We start from the raw sequence: 21,692 nt of genomic DNA on the forward strand, positions 1-21,692 counted from the left end.
TTCTAACAATTGTGTAGTATTCCACGGCATGGCTGGGCAACCACTGATTTAAACAGTCCCCAACTGACAGATGTTTGTTTTCAATTTGCACAAAATGTGACAAGAAATGCATCATTTTGCACTCATATCCATGTATCTGTAGAAAAATTCCTAGAAGAGGGAATTGGTGAGGGAAAGAGTGGGTACATTTTAAATATTAATAGATTCCAGAAAACTGCTATCTTGAGCAACTGTACCAGTGAGCAGTCCCACCAGCACTGCCTTCAGGCTCGCAGCCCTGGCTCTGCCAGTCTCTTAACTGGGGGCCTGGGACGCAGGTCAGGAAGCCTCCAAACCTCAGCGTCCTTGCCTGTTGCGTGGAAGCTCATGCCTGCAGGGCAGGCTCGGGGGTGCTAGGGTGGCTCCTTGGTGCTCCTGTAATCTTTACAGCTTGATTACTATCATGAGGCCACATTTTAGGTATTTTTAAATAGTGCAATACGAAATGTTAGTAAAATGCTCACTTATGTGCAGAATTTGACATTTCCTCAAACCTTCCAAGAGACCCAGCTTGAAGTCAGCGGCCAAGTTAACCACGATCTGCATTCACACCACGGCCAAAAGAGGGCATGCGTGTGCCAAAGGTGCAACAGTCTCATTTTCTTTGAGAACACCCCATCATGATCTTTAATAACATTTTAAGTGAAAATGGTAGAACTTGTATTAAAAAAACAAAACAATCCCCAGTAAAATTCAGAGCCCACAACAGACCAATCAAAACCGTATGTAATGATAACAATAGCAGGTATTGCTGGGTAAGTCGGCACACGAATGGATAAATGCATGGATGGGATCACAACTTGCTCAACTGGGCCGCGAGGACCCTGCACGGGTACTGTCAACTACTGCCAGACACAAATCTGGTGGTGAGCAATATCAAAATTAAAGTAAAAAATTTTAATGGGAGAGTTTCTGACAAGTCCTAGAAGAGACAATTCATAGTTTTGTCATAAAACTACTATTTAAAAACAACAACCACCAAACGGAGTTAGGAAGATGAACAGTGTCCCCGCCCATTTCAAATCTCAGCTGACGAGCAAGAGGAGGAGTAGTGTCCCAGGCAGCGGCTCAGGGAGCGCTGTCTGCTGTCAGTTCTGGGTTTCTGAGGTAATCAGCTGCACCATGCAGTAAAAACACCAATGCCGGCAAAACCATGGCAAGTCACGCTGTCCTCTTTTCTGCTCATGCTCCAAACTTAATTAGATGCATCTGAGCTGACACTGCGAGGATCTCCAGCAGGTGAAGCAGTCGACACGGAGGGGGTGGTCCTCTGCCAGCTTCCCCGGGCCTGAAAAGAGAGCAACAGAGCATCAGAGGGGTAGCCGGCAGACTGATGGCCTGTCTCACCCCCATTTCCCCAAGAACCACAAAAAGATGGGAGGGACGGAGGGGTCAGTCCTCAGTCACAGCCAGCCTCACTGCCTGCCCCATGAGCCACTCCACGGGGCTCTGGCAAAGAACTGATGTGGCATCTCAGGACAGCTGGGGGTTTCTACAGTCTGAGAGGGAGGGAGACTCAGGCCTGGAGCTGATGATGGTCCTGGAAACATCATGGCGAGATGCAGTGAGCGGGAAGAGACTCGGGGGGTCTGCCTGTAGTGCAGAGACGTCTTGGGCACACATGATCCTAGGATGTTTGTCCACAGCACCGCCCCTGCCCACCCAATAGAAAACACCCCTGGAAATGGCTCTTCTTGGGCAGTCTGCTCTGTGACAAGTCCTGTTTGCAGCCCATGAGAGCAGGGCTGTTTGTTCCCCTTCCCAACTCAGGCTTGGGGTTGGCTCCTGAACCAACCATTCTCAGGTGCCCAGATGTCACACCCTCCATGTGACCCCAAGGGCTCACCCCTCCGGACACTGCCTAAGACCAGGGCTGCTGTCATCGGGCAGCGCCTGCCACAGTGAACCTCTTCACCTTCCTCTCTCGCACGCTCTTTTACAGGCTGTGCCCTCCTGCTGGCCCACTACCCTACTCAACCCGTTAGGTCCCCCTTGCCTCAGTTATTTCCTCACATGGTGTCTCAAGGAGCTGCCACAGTGCTTGCACCTCAGAGGACAGTGTTGAGCAAATGCATCAAGAGACTTTCTTTTCAGGGCTGCCTCAGCACATGACATGGGGACACCAAGAGGCCGGTGCTGCTCCACCTTTCAGTCTGAGAGCAGCTGGGATGAGGGCACTTTCATCAGGGGGACACACTCTGCCCTTGGATGGACCCCGCAGGCCTGTGTTCCAGGAAGGTGGACATGAGTGGTAAGGGGAGATGTCCTCCCTGCAGGACAGGGAGGTGCCAGGCTGGTACTCAGGGGTGGGCCTGGGAGCCAAAGGGCAGCTCAGACATTCCTTGGGCACCCAGGGCGGAGGTGATAGCTCCCAGGCTGGGTGGCCCCAATCACTGAGATCTGCTCTCTGAAACAGCATCTGTGCCTGCTCAGGCAGGGGACCATCACAAGCTGGCAGGGATACGGGTGGCACAGGCAGGGGTGCTCACAGGGTGTGGTATCTGCACCAGGACCCCGACATTCCCACTTACTACATGATCATGGTCTAGGGAAGCCACATGGGGACTTAAGTAGCTCCGGACCTCCTGGGGAAGGTTCCAGGGTTAAGGGTAAGCCTTATCTGCCAGGGTCCCTGCTGGGACACTCACTCTGATTCATTCTCACACACCTGCACCCACTATGATAGAAGCGCTGAGCTCAGCCCAAGCACAGAGCTCCCTGCTTTGCCCAGGTGCCTGTTACAGGTAGTGGGGTTGCTATGGTGATGGGACATGCATCACTATTCTGAAGGCACCATCCCCTGTATCCCTAAGGACTGGGAGTAAATCAGTGGGGGGTCGACTCTGGCACGGCAGGGAACACCCATGTGAAGGAGACAGGCGGGCTGTGTAAGGCCTCCCTCAGCCTCCCATGGACACATCACTCCTGTGCCTGTGTAGCCTCTTCATGGTGATCCCGCATGTGGGGTCGGGCCCCTGTAACCATCGGTGGGAGGCTGGGAAGGCCCCAGGGACCACGTAAGGGATGGGCCTCCCCAATCTTGGCTGGCCGGGCACGCTGTCCAACACCCTAAGGAAGTTATGGAGGGTGAGTCCTGAGATGCCCCAGCTCCCTGGCACATTTTCTTCCCAGTCACCAAAGTAGATCTTCACTGTGGCCCAGCTGGGCACCAGCCAAGGGGGTGGCCAGGCTGGCAATGCCCAGGTACCGACAGGGTAGCGGGTCTGAGCCCAGCAGGGCTGCCTGCATGTCCCCATGGTCAGGGCATCAGGGCCTTGTCTGCCCGCCCCCACTCTTCTCACGGAGTAAAGATGCTCCCCGATAGGCAGGTGCCTTCCCCTCAACAGCCACCACTCAGCGGTTTTGGGGCCTCACACCCACCACTCAGTGGCTGTTGCCAGTTATTGAGTCCTGTTTTGGGCGGGGAGGGAAGGCCACAGGTCTTTGCACAGTAGGCCCCACAGAACTGTGCCCCCAGACGGCTCTGCCAACCTGCAGTCATCATGATGATGGATCTAGAGTGACCAACAGGCCTGCCTCGTTGCCAGGATCTCGGGAAAACCTTGCAGGGCTGAGAGGTGGCTGACAAGATGGTCTGTTCCAAGAACCCGCCACCCACCAGGGCTGCGTGTGTCTGCCCTGACACCAAGTCAGGAATCCTGAGGACATCCTTGGGGTTATGCTCTGAGACTCACCTGGGACCACAAGCCACCTCTCCCAGGGATGGGCCGGAGAGAGGCCAGTGTCTGCAGGGTGATAAGCGCATCCCCAGCACTGGCCAGTGGGAAGTGTTCGGAGGAACCTGGAAGAGGTGGGAGGAGTCAGGACAAGTGTTCCAGCCCCCAAAGCTGTAGCAACTCCTCAGGTGGGATCCATTGGCCCCTCGCCAGGAAGAGGCCGTTAACCGCAGGTACTACCCAGGAGTGGAGACATTTTGGTCCCCACAACACCAGCACAGCCTGAGGTATTTACTGACTTGATCAGGATCATTGCCATTGAGAATAGAAATCTCATGATTTAAATGAAGGAAAGAGGCACATGCAGGGACTAGTCCGGAGCGGGCTGTGTGGTCCTCTTACGATTCCCCACTTGCAGCTTAGTGGGCCCAGTTGCAAGGAAACTATGGTCCCTGGGCCAGGCGGCCTCACTTACCTGAGCTGGGTGTGGATGGGCAGCTGGCTTGGCTCCTTGGGCCTCCAGCTTCGGTGGTGTCTACCACCGTGTTAGCCGTGTAAATGGTTGCCTCTTCTTGAAACTTCCCCATGTTCTTTTTATACCGGATTCTTTTGTTGCCAAACCAATTGGAAACCTGTGGACACAGAGACAGAAGCTGTTGGAAGAGCTGACCCAGTGATGAGATGCTATGAACAGATGGCAGACTCCTTCTGAGGTGCCCCTGCTTCCACCACCCGGGAGGAACATCTTTGAGTGACAACATGTGAGAGGCCAGGACTGCGAAGGTGGTGCTGATTGAACCGTAGACACAGGGAAATGTCTGCAGTGGGCTGAGGACATCCTAGAGCTGGCATGTTTTACAGGAGAGGAACTATGCTGCCGAAGGTGCTGCTGGAAGAAAAACAGGCACACCTGTGACACGCTCAGAGCCGCAGGGGCAGGCGACAGATTAAATCCTGGACTTCTCTTTAGGGAAAGCCAGAGCCAGGGAGACATGCATCCTGAGCGCTGAGCTAAGCGCCTTGTCACCTGTGCCTGTGGTTTAATGCTCAGGGCCAGCTTGTGGGGAGGGGGCTGTCATCACACCCATTCTATAGGCCAGCAGTCTCTGTGCATGGAGGAAACCCTCCAGGCCAGGGCGTCCCCCAGAGGTTGCTCTCTGGGTGGGGCCATCCTGGGCACTGTTGGGTGTTGAGCAGCATCCCTGGCCCCCTGACCCCTCGGTCTTGACAAAGAAAATGCCCAGAATTGCCCGCGTAGGACCCTGAGCCAGCTCCTGCCTTCGAGAGTGGAGACATGCACAGCTGGAAATACCTCAAAACCCCAAAGTAGAGCAGCTGTCCCTGCAGTGAGATGTTTACACAGTTTAATGAACAGAAATAAACAGCTGAGTTACGGTGGCAGATTGTGGACCTTTTCTCCTTTAAAGTCCCTACATCCTGCTCTCAATGTTAACCATGAAAAGAGCACCTGAGTGTGCGCCCTGCTCCCCACACAGTGACCCCACCCTCCTCCTCTTGGTTCCCACTTATCTCCAAGGAATGTGCTGAAACGTCTTTGTGGAACTAAGTTTGCAGGCAAATGGCAGCAAGCAGTTGTCCGTGTTGAATTTGACTTGCATTTTAGAGGGACAAAGAGCAGACTTCCTGTGTGGGTGAGGAGGGGAGGCTGGCCCTCTTCCTGGGCTGATGGGCGGGTCCAGTGGTTGGGGAGAGCTGGTCCCTGGCCAAGGTCCACCCCCCCCCATGGGGAGTGCCCCAACATGGCACCTCACACAGGCATGGGTGCAGCATGGACACACAGATACCCTCTCCAATGGCTGTAGTTCGGAGCCACCAGCACTCCCTGTCCCGTCACTCTGGCCAAGCCGGCTGCAGCTGCCCAGGTCCCCCACTGCCTCCCATGCACAGGCTCCACTCTCCTGCCCCTTTCTCCCTCAGGCCTCCTCACCCGAGACGCAGCTGATTCTGTCCTGAAAATGTCTGTGGCCTCATCTGTGACACTCTTTGCCTAACGTTGCTCTCCCATCTCACTACCTTCTCATTCAGCAAGCCTTACGTCCTGCACAATATCGTACCCCAAATTTGCAACCCTTCCTCATCTGATTGTCGGTCATTTCAAGTTGTCCTGAGGCCTGGTGGACCCATCAAGGGGGGAGAAGCTTTCAGCACAGAATTCTGCTGCTGGTGGGTGGGGGTCTCAGGGCCTGGCCACGGAGTGGGAGTCACTGGAACGTGGCTGGTGTTTCTCAAAATTTTGTTTGCAATGAACCCTCTCCTCAGATAAAGTCTTAGACCCAAGACCCATCTGCTCTCTGGAGGCGCCGGGCCCTGAAGTGAACCTGGCTGGTCTTCAGATAGCTGCTCGTAGTGGTAAACGCATTGCCAGGCCTCACACTGCTTTTGGGGCCTTGGAGCCCCCACTTAAGGTCTGGCCTTGATGTTGAGGACACCAGGATAGTTCTGAGTAAGTGAAGTCAGGTGTGATTGAGACACCTGCAAGGTTTTGCTGCCTGCATGGCTGCTTGAGTGCCTGCATCATGAAGTCACAGCTGGACTTGGCCTGGGCTGGAGGGTAGTGGCTAAGGGTACAGGCACTGGAGGCCACCAGACTAGGCTGGAAACTTAGCCCCTCCAACCACACAGTGGGTGGAAGGGGCTGCCTCAGAGGGGGCCTCAGTAAGCCAGCATGAGGCAGCATCAACACCAGTCATCTTGGCTGACGGAGGCGGGGGTTGCCGTAACCACACCCCCGTTCACACACTCTCGCTGCCTGTGGGTGTGGCCTGGTCCTGCATCAAGCTGGTGGGCTGCCTGTCCTCATCGTTCCCACTTGAAAACCTTCTGAAATGCTTCTTGGGCTCTTACCTTAGCTCTCCCTCCCTCGCCTCCAATTCCACTTAGAAGACTATCAGGGTCTCCCGAGGTTGTCCAGGTCCCATCTCCCGTCTGCACCAGTATTCCCTATCTGGGGCCAGAGGTTGCCTGTCTTGTACTCCCATCACTCACACGGGACCATTTGAGAAGCAAACAAGCACGCATGCGCCTGACCTTACCCCAGTATGACTGAATTGGTACTTCAGCTCGAGAGCTGGTCTATCATAACAAGTGCAAATTTTGCTTCAAGTTCTTTTCCTTCTCCTAAGCTTATAACCCCACCTCTCTCATGCAACATAGCACATTCCTCTGATACAAAAATATTAAATAGTAAGGACTACAATTCACTGAGTTCCACAGGTTACACTCTGCCATCATCGCCTCAGGGCGTCCCCATGCCTGAGTCCCATAGCATGGAGCCGGACTCTGAGCCCCGTCAGGCTGACTCCGCTCCTGTCAGCCTGGACACTCGGGTCCTGCTCCACCCATCTAGTGAACCTCCCTCGGTGTCCTCCTCGCTGGACTTAACGTCCCTCCTGGTCTGGGTTCAGGGAAGCATGGCAGGAGAGGCCCGTCACCTGGGAGACTGTGATGCCGCCCTTCCTGGCCAGCTCTTGTTTAGCTTCCTCGCTGGGGTAAGGGTTGCTCAAATGGGAATAGAAGTATTCGTTCAGCACTTCTGTGGCATGCTTGCTGAAATTCCGCCGTTTACGCCTGCAAAGACAGAAACCTCAGCCAGGTTCATGCGCTGGGACTCTGTCAACGTCCCCTCATCCCCATCTATGATTACAGAGGTTATAAAAACAGCAGCCAACACGTCCAATCGCCTTCCAAAAAAGAGGCTGCGTGAGGGCTACACCCATAGCCGTGGCCAGAACCCCTGGCTGGGCCTGGAGGCCACCTGGGGAACTGAAACCCAAGCCAGCACTGACTCAGCTCCTCTTCCTAGGAGCTGACCCTGGAGTTGGGGGTGGTGGGCAGGGCCTGACCTGGCATCGAGGAACCGCGAGCGCAGGGTCATCACGGCCTCGCAGGTGCTCTGCTTCAGCTGCATCTGGATGGCGTTGAACTTGCCGTGGATGACACCAACCATGTGCTCCATTTCCTCGGGCAAGACGGGCCTCGTCCTGCTCTGCTCCCGGAGCAGGTTGGTGACGTGCGTGGTAAATTCACGGCAGGCCTGGGGCAGGGACACACATGCCAGCCAGTGACTACCTAGCAGGCTGGCTCAGGGCCCCACGGGGACCAGCCACCTGCCGCCCCCCTCGGCTCCCACACAGACTGGCTACGGAGAAGTGAGTGCAAAGGGCTTCCAGTAAAACCGGCACCTTTGCCATGAGACCGAGCACGTGAACTCCCTGGTCTGTGCCACAAAAGAAAGGCGATTAGCAGTCCACGTTTCGCTTTGACAAATGTGCATTCACATGATAGAAACTCTTCCATGCAGAAAGATCACCTGTTCATATTTCTCTAGCTCAGAGTGGTAAATCTGTCGGATCTGGGACAGCTTGGCCCTGTAGTCAGAGTGCTCAAGGCTATTGTCATTTGGACAGCCACCTGGTGTTGCTGTGCCGGCCGCCACCGCTGGTCCTCCTCTTCCTCGCTTCTCCGGCCTGGACACGCCCTCGGCCAGCAGCATGTTATCCAGCCTCATGAGCTGAGCGTCAGGGAGGCCCTCTTCCTGAATGCTCCGGATGCTTAACACTGGATAAGAGAAACCGGACCGAATCAGTGTCCGCTGTCTGAGCGAAAACAACCACAACAGACCGTCAGTACTGGCGCCACATCTGAACGTTCTTCCCAGAGACCGTGGGGAGGAGGAAGGCTTCCTTTGATCTGGCCACAGACACCGAGTTGCCCACTGTGACACCGTCCAGGAACCATGCTTAGGAGCACAGTCTGGGGGGACAGAGAGGCCATAGCTCAGTGCAGCTGTGAAGGCAGAACAAACCACCTGCAGCTGGGCCCACACAGGGGTGCCTGGGCAGGGTCAGGGTGGCACGGACACTGGAGAAGCCTGAAGCCCTGCGCTGTGTCTCCTGAAGCGAGAGGGCACATTGCAGACAGACACCCCACGCAGGTGTGGATACAAAGGTGAGCAGCAGCCTAGCATTGGTACAGGGCTGGGCTGCTATGTGCCTGGTGCGTCTGTTGTATGTGTGGAAAGAAGGTTGTTGCTATAAAGCCAGAGAAGAAAAGCCTGATCCAGGAGGTGCCAGAGAAGATGAACTAACCCACTGAGATTTTAAACAGAGAAATCAGACAATTGGCCCTGCAACTTGGAAAAGCCATCACAGATGGGCTGAGAGGGTGACTTGCTCAAGGGCAGGACCGGTGGGAAGGGGAGGTGGTGGGGACAGCTGCCACCATCCGGGTGGATGCAGGTCAGCTATACGGTAGCCAGAGAGACAGTCCCCAGGACCCGTGACCACTGGATGTGGTCATGAGGGAAAGGAAGAGGCCAGGGCGACACCCACATTTGCCCTCGATGGCGCGGCACTCTCTCAAACACAGCGCACAGAGCAGCAAGTGGGCAGGTGGAAAGGCCCTGCAGCCTAGTCTAAGCACAGGAATCCAGGTGGCTGCGAGGCAGCTGCTCACTGGGTCGGGCTGAGCTAACAAGTGGTGGGAGACAGGTTTTCACATGTCATCTGCATGTGGTGTGTTTGGGAAATCTGTACGTATCTCCCTGTACCTGCAGCTACACTTTCGGGAGGAATGCCAGAAAACTAACATTTCAGGGATGGGCAGAGGAGGAGATAGAGGGGAAACGATCAGGTAGGTTGAAGAAAAACCAGAAGCAGCCACAGAGGAATGAAACATGGGCTTAGTCATCGGGACAGTGCTAGCATGACACCGCATGAGCAGTGGGAGGGTTTGGTGGGGTAGAACCCAACTAGAATGTTCCAGATGAGTGTGGGAGCCAGGCAGCACTGGCAAGAGAGGCTGCTGCAGGGGCCACAGGACAAGGGTCAGGTCTGAGCAGGTGGTCCAGCGGGACCTGTGTTTTGTTTGCTTCTTCAGTGATAGAAGCAATGTTTGCAGAGAAAGGGACAGGTGGGAGATTGAGGTGGGGCACTTCCTGAGGTGACGAGGCAGGGGACTGGGAAGGAGGGGATGATGTCCATCTGGTTCTGGCTTTCCAAAAAGCAACGTTTAAAGTTCTTTCTTGGGAACAGTCTCTCTTAATGCTACAGCTACTAACTGACTTAAGTGCTCAAATAAAAATTGAGTTTAATCCTATTATTCACTTATTAATGACTTGTCCCTTTCTTGTTCCCTACAGAACAGATTTACCTTTTCTGTCAAAAACTCACTAGTGAGAACTGAAGGAGCACAAAAGATATCCTTGTAAGAATTTTCCTTACATGCAGGGACCCTCATTGGGTTGCCACGAGGCTCTTTCTGAAAGAACTAAAGGAAAGTGCCCCTTTTATCAGTTCCCCACTAGCCTTCCAGTGTCAAGCCTCTAACAACCTTACTTGATCTTCAAGAAGCACCAGAAGAAAATTTTAGTTCCCATGAGCCAGGAAAGCCCTCTCAGCTAGGACGGTGCTCACAGGCTGTGCACGTCCCCATCTGGTCCTCGCAGATGCTGGGAGGCAGCCCCAGCAGCTGGGCACTCCTGCACAGGCCACGAAGTCTGCTCCAGAGGTCACCAGCACGGTGAACTGGGAAGGCCGCCTCCCACCCTACCCCCAGTCGCCCTCCCCTCTCAGTTTCTCTGTTTTCACATCCTACTGATTCTACCTCTGCAATCAACCCACCATTCATCCCCTCCCTTCACGCTGTTCCTGGGCCCTTCCGCGCCACTCCTGTCCTGTCCTCCGTGACCCGCAGAGGAAAACCCTCTCTCTCTCCAATCCGTGGTGCACACCTACCGACGGCTTCCCAACGCCGTGTTTCCCACAACAGTCTTCTGTTCAATGACTTCAGCATCTCCCTGGCACCCACAGATAAGGCCTGGAGCCCGATACCTGGCACTCAAGGTCTGGCCTGACATCCTTCCAAATCCACCTACATGAATTTTCCCTCCACTGGGCCTTGCTCGGCCCTCTGACAGTACGCAGGTGCTTGGCTCCTGTTCCAGGCTGATTCAAGCAGCAACTCCCTGAGCCCAGGCTGGGGTCAAGTGTGGGCTGAGAGGGACAGTTCCTAGTCCCTCCCCACAGGGCCCCCAGCACGCCCTGACACCGGGGGTTGGAGAGGCCACCTCCACACCTTCCATTACAGCTTCAGTTCAGTTAGGGAAAAGAGTGGTCAAGGTTGGAACACACAGCTTAGTGAAGGTGTGTGTGGGGCATGGGCATGTGTGTTCATGCGTGTGTGCTCGTGGGCTGCTGGGCTGCTGTGGAGTGTGGCAATCTTTCTTTTATTCTTTTATTTATGCATCAGCAAGCATCTGAGCCCCCATCACAAGCTGGGGACCATACCAAAAAATAAGGAACTTATTGTTTTCAAAATGAAAATTCTCAAACAATGAAGTGAACACCTGAGGCTTTTCTTATTTCTCTTCTAGGGGTATGAACTGGTGCAGCCTTTCTTTTTTTCTTTCTTTTATTTTTAAAGTTTGTAGAAGGGGATAATTTTATTAGAGCAGAAGGTAACAGCTTTCAAAATAAGAGGGGATCCTGACTAAGGTGCCCTGGTGCAGCCTTTTTTGGAGGGCACTTTTGAACTGCTGATTAACAATGAAAAAGTCCTTTGATCTCCAAACTTCTGTCGTGAGACTTTCTCCCACAGGAACACTGACCCCTGTGAATGCTGCATTTATAGCACACACATGACCGTACTATTTATAACTATGAAAACCAGAAACTGCCCAGGTATCCATAAGCAGACCCATGCCTGTCATACCTCACAGTGTTTACCGAGCTTATGTCTTAAGGTGCTGTTATAACAAGCAGTCTCACACTACAAGTTTTATTTCTTTAAGGCTGTATAATTTTGCAATATGTATGTATATGAGTAAAAACAAAACACAAGAAAATAAATTACCCCATGCCTTGGTCACCACCACCAGTCACAGCTGTGGATAAGGCCATGCCAAGCACGTTGTTTGGGCTTCCTTTACTTCTCGCAGTGTTCTTTGCCCTCCGTCAACTGCCCCTACTGTGCATGTCCCTCGGTGCGGTGCATCTGTCCTCCCAGTGCACTGTCACTGGTCTAATTATGCCATTAGACACTCGTTACCTTCCATTACAACAAGCTAATTTCCGGTTGGCGGTTCCAGAGCACATGAGGTTGCGCTCCTCAGCTCCCCTAGGGCCCTCGGCAGCGGCAGGCGGCCTCAGGGACCAGGAGCTCAGCTCAGGGACACCATCTGTCGGAGGCACTCAGAAGAGGAGGTGGAAACTAAAACAAAGGCACCTCCCCAAACTGCCAGATTTCCTTCTGTTCCCAACTTACTGAGGGTGAAAAAACCCCCAGTAAACCAAACGAAGTAAAATAAAACTGTGATTATCAACACATTGTTTTTTGTAAGAAACAATAAGGAACTGCTACAGACTGGACTGTATCCACCCTGCCCTCCCCGCCTACCCCGCCCCAATTCACACGTAGAAGCCCTAACACCCGATATGATTGTATGAGGAGACAGGGCCCGTGAGGAGGTGATTAAAGTCAAATGAGGAGGTGATTATGAAGTCAAATGATGTCATACAGTTCGGGCCCTGATCTGTAGGACTGTTGCCTCCTGAGAAGATGAACAGAAACCTCTCCCCACCCCACCTCCTTGCGAGGGCACAGCGAGAAGGCAGCCATCTGCAAACCAGGAAGCGGGTCCTCACGAGGAATCAACCAGCTGGCTCCTGGATCTTAGACTCCCAGACTCCACAACTGTGAGAAAATAAATGTCTGATGTTTAAGCCGCCCAGTCTGTGTGGTATTTTGCTATGGCAGCCCGAGGAAACGAAGACAGGAATGTGACCCCAAGTTGTTTTTATTTTTCTCTTCTCACGGAACTAAGGTATGGCTATCCAGGGAGGGAGAAAGGCTCAGAGGGGAACCCTCCTTCGCCCTGACACCCCCATCTTGCCACCTGCCCCCGGGCCTGTACCCTCATCCCTTCAGGGGTGCCGGTGCTTAGCAGCAGGACAGTGCTCCGGCTTCCCCTGTGCTGGGGTGGAAGGCTGGGTGGGGCCACTCCAGCACCTCCAACTGCCCAGGAGGAAGTTTAAACCACTGCTGAGCACCGGAGGTGGCAGATGCTGTGCCTGGCGCCTCTGGACTGGCCCCTCTGATTAGCCACTTTCTGACCATATGACTGTAAACGCATCCCTGCAGCCAGCCCTTGGCTGGGGATGGGACTGAGGAAAGGAGAGGGTGTTTACTTAATCAGTAACCATGAGAACAATGAGCTTTCCTAAAATTTCCTTCTAAATTTCGTATACAAAATTTCCATGTGGGATAATCATGTATACGACCTACACAGTTTCAACACTAAAGATCAGTGATTATAGAAAACAGTGCCTGTTCTTTCTATATCCTCATAAAAATCACCTCCAAGTGTGCAAGTAGTTTTCTGACGCCAGGGGGCAGAGCAGCTCAACCCTGTCTTTCCTACACATTCCTTTCATTTGGTGTAAAACTGTGAGTCACCCTTACCCTAACGGAAACTTCTGATGCACCAGATGTACTTTTTACTCACTCCTCTGCCGATATAAGCTCCCCCACTTTTCTGAAGTTGGAGCATTGTTTCAAGGCTTCTTGAAGCTCTTCTCTCAGGCTATAGTTCTCAGCAAGGCCCTAAACAAAAATCATTCTAATAATTTTCAGAGATTCAGGTTTTTTTTTCACTGATAGGATGACACAGGACAGGCCTGGTTTGGAGCCCACCAAAGAGTGGGACTCAGCAAAACACTCACCTCCCTTCTTCCCTGTCTGCTGCCCCCACCCACTGTGGGCAGGTTCCGGGCACCCAGGCTAGGGGACTAGGAAGCAGGCCCACCTCAGCCGCCTCACCTGCACAGTGGGGCCTCCACCACCCATCACCTAAGATGGATTATGTTTCAAGAACCAAGAACAGAAAGGGGTGATGAAGCTGAATGAAAGATGACCAAACTGCTATCTAAGGGGCCCTCTAGCAACAGATGAAGTCTGAGCCTGGTGTTAGGACCTCAGGGTTAGGGTCCTGTGCCCCAGAGTCTCAAGCACAGGCTGAGCACCTACAGTTAGCATCGTTCTGGTCATGCCAGTCCCCATGTCCATCTGCCTGCACGCCTGTCGGCAGAGCCAGTCTGGAAGCCACAGCACCAGTATCTCTGCAGTCATGGATGAGAAAAATCATTAGGAAGAAAAGCTTGGGGAATTGTTGCTTCCAGGAACCTTGTGATGCTTTTCTGATCACTTACTGAGCACCTATTAAGTACTAGGCATAAGTAGGGGCTTTGGGAGCTAAATCTTGGCAGGAACGGGGGCCTCAGGGGGTGGACCAAGCATGGTCACTGTGCCCTGTGCTGAGGTAAACCTTTCCTGTCCTCACTTTCGAACCTGAGCTCAGTTCCCACCAGCTCCAGCATCTTTTATAGTCAAAGAAGCAAAGATACGGGCCGGCCGAGTGGCTCTGTTGGTTAAGAGCACGAGCTCTGAGCAACAGGGTCGCCGGTTTGATTCCCACAAGGACCAGTGAGCTGCGCCTGAGCTGAGCTGCCGCTGAGCTAGTGAGAGCGCATGCTCTTAGATGCAAGGTTGCCGGATCGACACCTGTATGGGATGATGGGATGACCCACCCTGCCCACCCCGCTAGTAAGATTGAACACGGCACCTTGAGCTGACGACGGCCGGATGGCTCAGTGTGCAACAAGGTTGCTGGTTCAACTCCCACATGGGATGGTGGACTATGCCCCCCCACAACTAGATTGAAAGCGGCGACTGGACTTAGAGCTGAGCTTGCGTCCTCCACAAAGATTGAAGGACAGCAACTTGACTTGGAGCTGATGGGTCCTGGAAAAACACAGTGTTCGCCTCCCCCAATTCCCCTGCCCCAATTCCCCAATAAAAATCTTAAAAAAAAAAAAAGAAGCAAAGGTAATAAGGTAGTTGTACAAGGAAAGGAATTCTGGCAAAGTACTAATCCCAACAACCACCTTCGCCATCTTTGGTGAGAGTGCTTCCTTCGTAAACGATGCCTCTGACATCAGAGAATGTGGAAAGGGGTGGCAGAAGGTAAAAAACCTTCTTTACTTGGACCCCAACTGCTTAAGAAAAAAAAACAAAACTCCGGCTACAGAGAAAGTCTCAATGGCCTGCAGTTGCTCTTTCTGATTCTAATCTCTTGGGTGTCTCCCTTGGGATGGACACTGCTGGAGCATGTGCATGGCACCCAGGAGTCTTACCCCCTGCAGGCTCTGGCTCTGGGAGCCTGCAGGGGCTGCAGATCAGGGGCTTCCTGTCAGGAAACCAGTGTGATCCAGGCTCAGTCAGTGCTAGTTGTTACTGGTACTGGGCAGTGTCTGAGCCTTAGTTCCTGCATCTTTAAGTTGGGAATCCCACACATGAGGATTCAATGAGATCGCCAGGGAAGCATGGGGCCTACTGTCCCCCACACAGACGCGCCTCAGTACCGGGGAGATGCTGCTGCTGTGCAAAACCCCATCAGGCCATGGCTTGGGGGCCCAGGAATGCCCCCCAGCACCCCCACCACGGACCTAGAGGTGCACATCTATCTATTATCGCTGTGAGGAACTGCCCTGCTCACTAGGGACCCTGGCTATCTTGTTCACTGCCATCGCACCAGCTCCTGGAACATACCTGGACTTCCAGACTCATGCTCCAGAAACAGGACTTGTACTAAGCAACCTCTCCCCAAAGGCCACCAGGACATTTTAAGGACTAGCACTATCAGGCCCTCAAGGAAGAGAGAGCCTTTCTCCAACAAACTTCTTCAGGGACGAGACTCAAGAAAAGCCACCCACTCACCATACCGAGAACTCAAGACAGGCGCTCCATGAGCACATCACGGCCCAGCCTCATTCATGAAGAGAGCCCAAACGGTTAAATAAATCAATATGCTAAAGTTAGCAGCATCTATGTGTGTATGTGCATAGATACATGAATCACAACCAAGAGGATTTATCTCTGCACGCAGGCACTTTCAAATCTGTCTGTCAGTGAAAATCATCAGTATAAATAGAAATCAATGTAAATGAATGTAAATAAAAACCTATCAGTGTAAATAATCGCAGTAGCCTAAAGGAGAAACACCATAACTTAAAAGATACAAAAAGAAAAAAAGTAATTAAAACATTAATGAGAAAACCCTTAGCAAACCAGGACTAGAAAGAACTGTGGACGGAAAAGAGGCCACATGTTATACCTGACAAGCTCTGAAAATAACCACAGACGATAGTGTGAACATAAAAATTCTTAACTAAAGTGGGCCATGGCCGGAAGTCACATCTGAGCTTCCTCATGAAATTAATCTGTGCCTTTTCGGTGGGCCTGTTTTTGTCTTTTTGTACCTAAGATAACATCTTTAATCCTTTTTCCAGACCAGAGCTGGAAACTGCAAAATTCCTCATTATCATGCTTGTCTCCTGATTACCATCTCTATGTGCTGTAACCATCCTGCGCCCACCTGTGTGGGAGGAGTACCTGTCTCCAATGTACTTTTATTCAATCCCAAAGATCCCCCCCCCCTTTGCTTTCTCCCACCCCCTTAATTTATCACCGATAGATTTCATGTAACCTTCCTCCTTTGATTTTATGTATAAAATAAACTGCAAACTGCCATTTTGCAGAGCATTTTCTCAATCTGTTGAGATTTTGCTTCCCGGCAACTGTTGACAGTTTGGCTCAAATAAACTCTTATAAGTTTTCTCTTAGGCTGGATATTTTTCGTCAACATTACTTGGCGTAGCTAGGCAGATTCCAAAGAAGCCCACCCAGATACACCCTGTGGACCCGGATTTGGTGCTCGGTACCAGCAGGGCCCATTGTGCCCCACCAGCTCTCTGCTTTGCATCGGGTGAACTTGGGTGAGTTTTTCTTGGAATTCCGGACCTCCCTGTTTTAAGGTAGGAGGCCCGGACTTTATTTGAGCCGTTTTAAAATCCTTGAGGTGGCAGGGTTGAAATAACCCAGGTTAAGGACAAGAGTTAAGGTAACTCTTAGAGAGAAGAAATGAAATGGGTGGCTGGTTTTAATTTGGGCTTTTCAATTGGAATTGCTTACTGCAAGTCTGAACAAAACTTTTCGCCAGATAAATGAGAGTCTGAACTTGTTCAACTCCGAAGATAAGGGGCATTTACTCCCTCCAGCTCAAATTTCGGGTATTCTTAGGTGACTAAGAATCAAAACATGCAGTGGCCCCATAGTGAATTCCAACACAACTGTAATTAAATATTGGACTCGTCCAGGGACGCGCACATAAAGGCTGGTTACCTAGCGCTCTGAGTCCTCATGGCTGTACTAGACAGCCGGAGAGAGAAACTGAGGCACATAAGAGGGCTGAAGTGACTCGGGAGGTGACAGCCCCTTGGAGCTCAACCAATAAACACCACACTTCAACCCACTGTATAATACCACTATATATTTGTTCAGACTCTGCAGATCTTAAAAGAAAACTAAAAATTAACACGGGAAATCGTGCTTCAAAGGCCGACAAGCTCCCAGAGTCCAGGGTCATTATTCTCCTGTAGATAGATGTACAGTTCCTAGGAGTCTTGCAAGTACTTACAGACATGGAAAGATTTATCTAGAAGTGATATCAACTGAAGATGGCCAAAATGGAGCTCTTTTGACATCTAAATATTTGTGTGCACAATTAGAAAAAGCTGGCTTAAAGGTCAAACTAAATAGAATGGGAGGCTTCCCTCAACTGACAAATAGAAGCCTCTGAAATGGTAGAGAGAGATGTACTTTTCTCCAGGAAGCTAGTAAGAAAATTTTAGAGACTGTCTCTGAACTAAAAGGTTTCTGAAGCTGCTAAATGCCAACACCCCACTTTTTCCTCTTCAACTGTCCCAATATGTGCTTTACTTGTCTGGACTTGCTCTCCTACTCCTGTCTCTCTTTTCTGCACTTCTGTTGCAGCTCCCTTTGGAGAGGATCTGGTCTTGGGTGTGACAAAGTGAACTGGTATCTTAAGAGGCTTAACCATAGAGTTGGGAGGACTATGGGTGGGGCTGGGCCCTTGTTAACTCTATAATCCTGATTTCCTGTTCATCCTTATGGTAATTCTGGGGGTGGGATCACTATAAAGGGATTAGCCATCTTGAGACCGGGGTCTTTTCTGCCTCCACGTGGGCTGCTGATAGGAGCTCCGTGTAGGAGGTGTGCATTCCGTACTGTGGTGGTGGTGGTCTTGTTTCTTTTGTGGATTACTTGGAGAGTTATTTTTCACCGGTTCAACAGGTGGAGGGGAATCCCCGGTTGTATGCAGGCAGAACTAAGACATCTAAAGATTCCCCCAATCCTCTCTAGGACCCTGATGAGTTCGCAAAGAAATTTGAATTAAATGTTAGAACATATAATCCTGGCTTTTCTGATTTATTCCAATTAATACACCTGATTTCTGAGAGCAAAGCAACAAAATTATTTAAGGTTTGCTCGGGAAACTCCTGTAGAGGAGTGTGCTTTTATTGTAAAGCCAGGTCACCTTAAGGATGGTAGAAAACTAAAATAGGATTTAGAAAAAGAAAGGAAATAGAAGCAAGCATAGGGCTGCTCCAAGGGCCATGAGGACATTGGGGCTAATTTATCTGTTAACACCACCCGGCTAGGTTGCTCTCCTCTTTGGAGTAAAGCTTCTGTACAAATGGTATAGGGACATCTAATCAGCCGATGTCTGTTTTTAAATCAGAACCTGTTCCCTTCCAACTAGGAAATGTTAATGGGCACCATATATTTTTATTGCTCAAATCTGCCCCAACTCACCTGATAGTGTGAGACTTTCTAATTAATGATGTTCACATATCCTCCCAGGAGGGTGAAATGTATTTAGGACAAAATGAATCAGATTGGGGAAATAATGATTTTAGAAGAGACAAACTAAGGAACTGGAAAAGTTATAGAAAGTTTGTAAAGGAAAATCTTGAAAGAATTTTATGAATGGTTATGCTAAATGCGATTAATTAAGTAAATTTAAATATCAAGAGTAAGCTGATGCAAAATGAAGTTTTCTGTCTCTGCTAAGTAAGACAAAGTTTGTTGCAAGACTGTTGGTCTGCTACTGATATGGAAACGTTTTCTGCCTAAAAGGCAGAAATTATGTGTCATCAAAATATTTCTTTATGGGCCGGCCAAGTGGCTCAGTTGGTTAAGAGTTCGCTTAAGTGTGTGAGCTCTGAGCAACAGCAGTTCGATGCCTGGCTCGAGCTGAGCTGCTGCTGAGCTGCCAACAGGTGGCAGGATGGCTCAGGTAAAAAGAAAAAAAATATATATATTTCTTTATATTGGGCTGGCTGAGTGGTTCGTTGGTTAAGAGTTGGCTTGGGAGCGCGAGCTCTGAGCAGCAGGGCCACTGGTTTGGATCCTACATGGGCCAGTGATGCTGCGCCCTCTATAGCTAAGATGGTGAACAATAGCTCGACCTTGAGCTGGGCTGCTGTGAGTTGCCGGCAACAGGCGTAGGCTGCATGGGGCTGCCATGGGCTGCTGTAAGCTACCATGAGTGGCTGGCAGCCAGCGTAAGCGGCCGGCAGCCGGCATGAGCTGCCGTGAGCAGTTGTCCAGGGGCTGGTGACCGATCTGCCTCAGCAGGGAAGAGTGCAATGATCACAATAACAACTTGGGCCAGTCAAGCAGTTTCCTTCCCAACTAGACTGAAGAACAAAAGGACGGCAACTTGTCTGTTCCCCTTTCCCGATTCCCCAATGCTGTTTCCTCCCCAATTCCCCAATAAAATCTTAAAAAAAAAAACAACCATATATATATATCTATGTTTTATATTGTCTTAATTAGGTCTTTAGTTGCGCAAGAGAACTATATCTAAGAACTGAGTTTTGCTAATAGTTATGTAAACGTCTGTATTTTAGGACTGCGGGAGCTCATATTCCTTCCTAGGCGTTAACAGGCAGGCCAGATTTTAGACAGGCCAAGTCCAGGGCCACCTCAGGGTCACCCCACCAGCCCCAGAAGAGAAAACTAGTCTTGATACTGATGGAATGTTTGTTATAGGATGTTCTAATACAATTTTAGGCTTTTTCCACTACAGATATTGATTGGCAAGATTAAGTCAGCCACTCCTATTAAAATACCTATTGATAATACTTAGCCTCTAACATTTGCCAATATCCTTTGAGGCATGATACACCAGCTTGAATTAGCTCACTGTACAAGATTACCTTTAAAAAAAGGTGTGGGGCTTATAATTCCATGTATGAGCACCTGTGATTCTCCTATCCTTTCAGTAAAAAAAAACACAAAAAAACCCAATGGGGAAGGATGGAGATTTGCATAAAATATCAGCTATAAATAGATACACTGTGGTTCTAAATCCACATATCCTATTATCAGCTATTCTTGTGTGTATTGTGAATATTTTTCAGTTATAGATTTATGTAGTGCTTATTTCAGCATTCCTGTGAAAAAGACAGGAAATATCTCTTTGCTTTTCCACCTGGGATGATCAGTTTACTTGGACAGTAATGCCATAGGGGTATACAGAGTCCCACCTATTTCTCTCAGATACTAACGGCTGATTTGAATAATGATGAATTCTCCAAAAATCCTATTCTAACCCAATACGTGGGTGATTTATATTTATGCTATATACAATAACTTTCATGGCAAGCATAAATTTAAGTTTCTTATTTACTTGAATAAGATCAGCCCAACAAGCTGAATTAATTGATCTAACAAAGCTTGTAAATGAGCCAAAGATCATATAGCCAACATTTACACTGATTGCTATACCTTTGGTGTAGCTCACAACTTGTAGAAGCAGTGAGGCTTCTTAACTTCCTCAGGGCAGCCCAAAAGAATGGAAAACAGGTTGCAGGTTGCAGAATTTAAATTAGATGTCATCCAGCAACTGAAACATTTGGCAATTATCAAAATTCCAAGACATTCTAAGGCTGTCATCATAGAAGGAAAAATAATAATTTAGCTGATACTGCAGCTAGACCGACAGTAATAAATAGCCAAATTTTCCAGATTTAAAAATATTTCTTCTCCCTATTAAATCAATAAAAATCTTTTTCTGTTCTAATGGGCAGCTACAGGAAAAAAAAGCATGGCAACAAAAGAGGGAACTTTGACCCAAACAGATCTAACACATTGGGGTCTTGGAAAGATAGTTTCATACAGCAAAGAATATTATTAGAAACCTACTGTAGCTCATAAGGTGTATAGCAGATGTTCTTTCTGTCCAAAATGTTATCCTGGAAAATCACTCCAAGCGTCCCAAGGACATTTCCCATTTCTTTTAGGCCCATTTGAGATATGGTAATTGGATTTATCCAATGCCACCATCTCAAGGATACAAATATGTATTAGTCATAATTTGTATGTTGTCTCACTGGGCTAAAACATTCCTTTGCAGGACAGCAACAGCTTTAATGGTAGGGAAGTTACTGAAAATAATAAATGATCCTCAGAGAATTCCCTGTGAATTACATAGCAACTGAGGAACTTATTTTACTGGGCCAATAATAATCTATTTGTAATATTTGGCTTATTTTACAGCATTTTCATTGTGCTGATTATCACCCCAGTCCTCTGGATTGGTAGAATGTACAAATGATAAATTAAAACTCAACTAGGTAACATTTTAGACGTTTTTATTTTAATCTCCTCTGGCCAAAAGCTCTCCTCATAATGCTACTCAACCTGAGATATTCCTTTTCGTAAACACAGGCTTTCTTTTCATTAGTCCTTGTTCACATTATGTGAAGGGACATATGAACCAACCTTACTAAAAGGAGACATTCTACATTATTATCAAGGACTTATAAATTATCTTAAAAAAAATTAATAAATTAGTAACTGATTCACTTCAATGTGCTCCTGGAAGACGAAGACTTCAAAGACCATGACTCACAACCAAAAAATTTTGTCCATTGGACAAGACATGGATTAAAAACTCCAACCTTGGGCTGGCCAAGTGGCGCGATGGTTAAGAACTGGCTTGGGACGCCAGAGGGCCCCGGTTCGGATCCC

General features: G+C 49.8%; 1 protein-coding gene across 5 annotated transcripts in view; it reads right to left on the bottom strand.

Moving 5' to 3' along the window:
- Positions 1-665: 665 nt before the first annotated feature.
- Positions 666-21,692, bottom strand: part of PBX4 (PBX homeobox 4) — a 41,121-nt gene continuing 20,094 nt past the window's right edge. For all 5 annotated transcript variants that reach the window (XM_019641811.1, XM_019641812.1, XM_019641817.1 and 2 more), the window contains 6 exons: positions 8,047-8,294; positions 7,580-7,770; positions 7,169-7,304; positions 4,192-4,348; positions 3,735-3,841; positions 666-1,327 (listed from right to left, as the gene is read on the bottom strand). In XM_019641811.1, the coding sequence (XP_019497356.1) occupies positions 1,235-1,327; positions 3,735-3,841; positions 4,192-4,348; positions 7,169-7,304; positions 7,580-7,770; positions 8,047-8,294 (932 nt within the window). In that variant the 3' untranslated portion in view covers positions 666-1,234. The remainder of the gene's footprint in view (positions 1,328-3,734; positions 3,842-4,191; positions 4,349-7,168; positions 7,305-7,579; positions 7,771-8,046; positions 8,295-21,692) is intronic.

The sequence above is a fragment of the Hipposideros armiger genome, unplaced genomic scaffold (genome assembly GCF_001890085.2).
Source record: "Hipposideros armiger isolate ML-2016 unplaced genomic scaffold, ASM189008v1 scaffold_64, whole genome shotgun sequence".
Classification (NCBI taxonomy): Eukaryota; Metazoa; Chordata; class Mammalia; order Chiroptera; family Hipposideridae; genus Hipposideros; species Hipposideros armiger.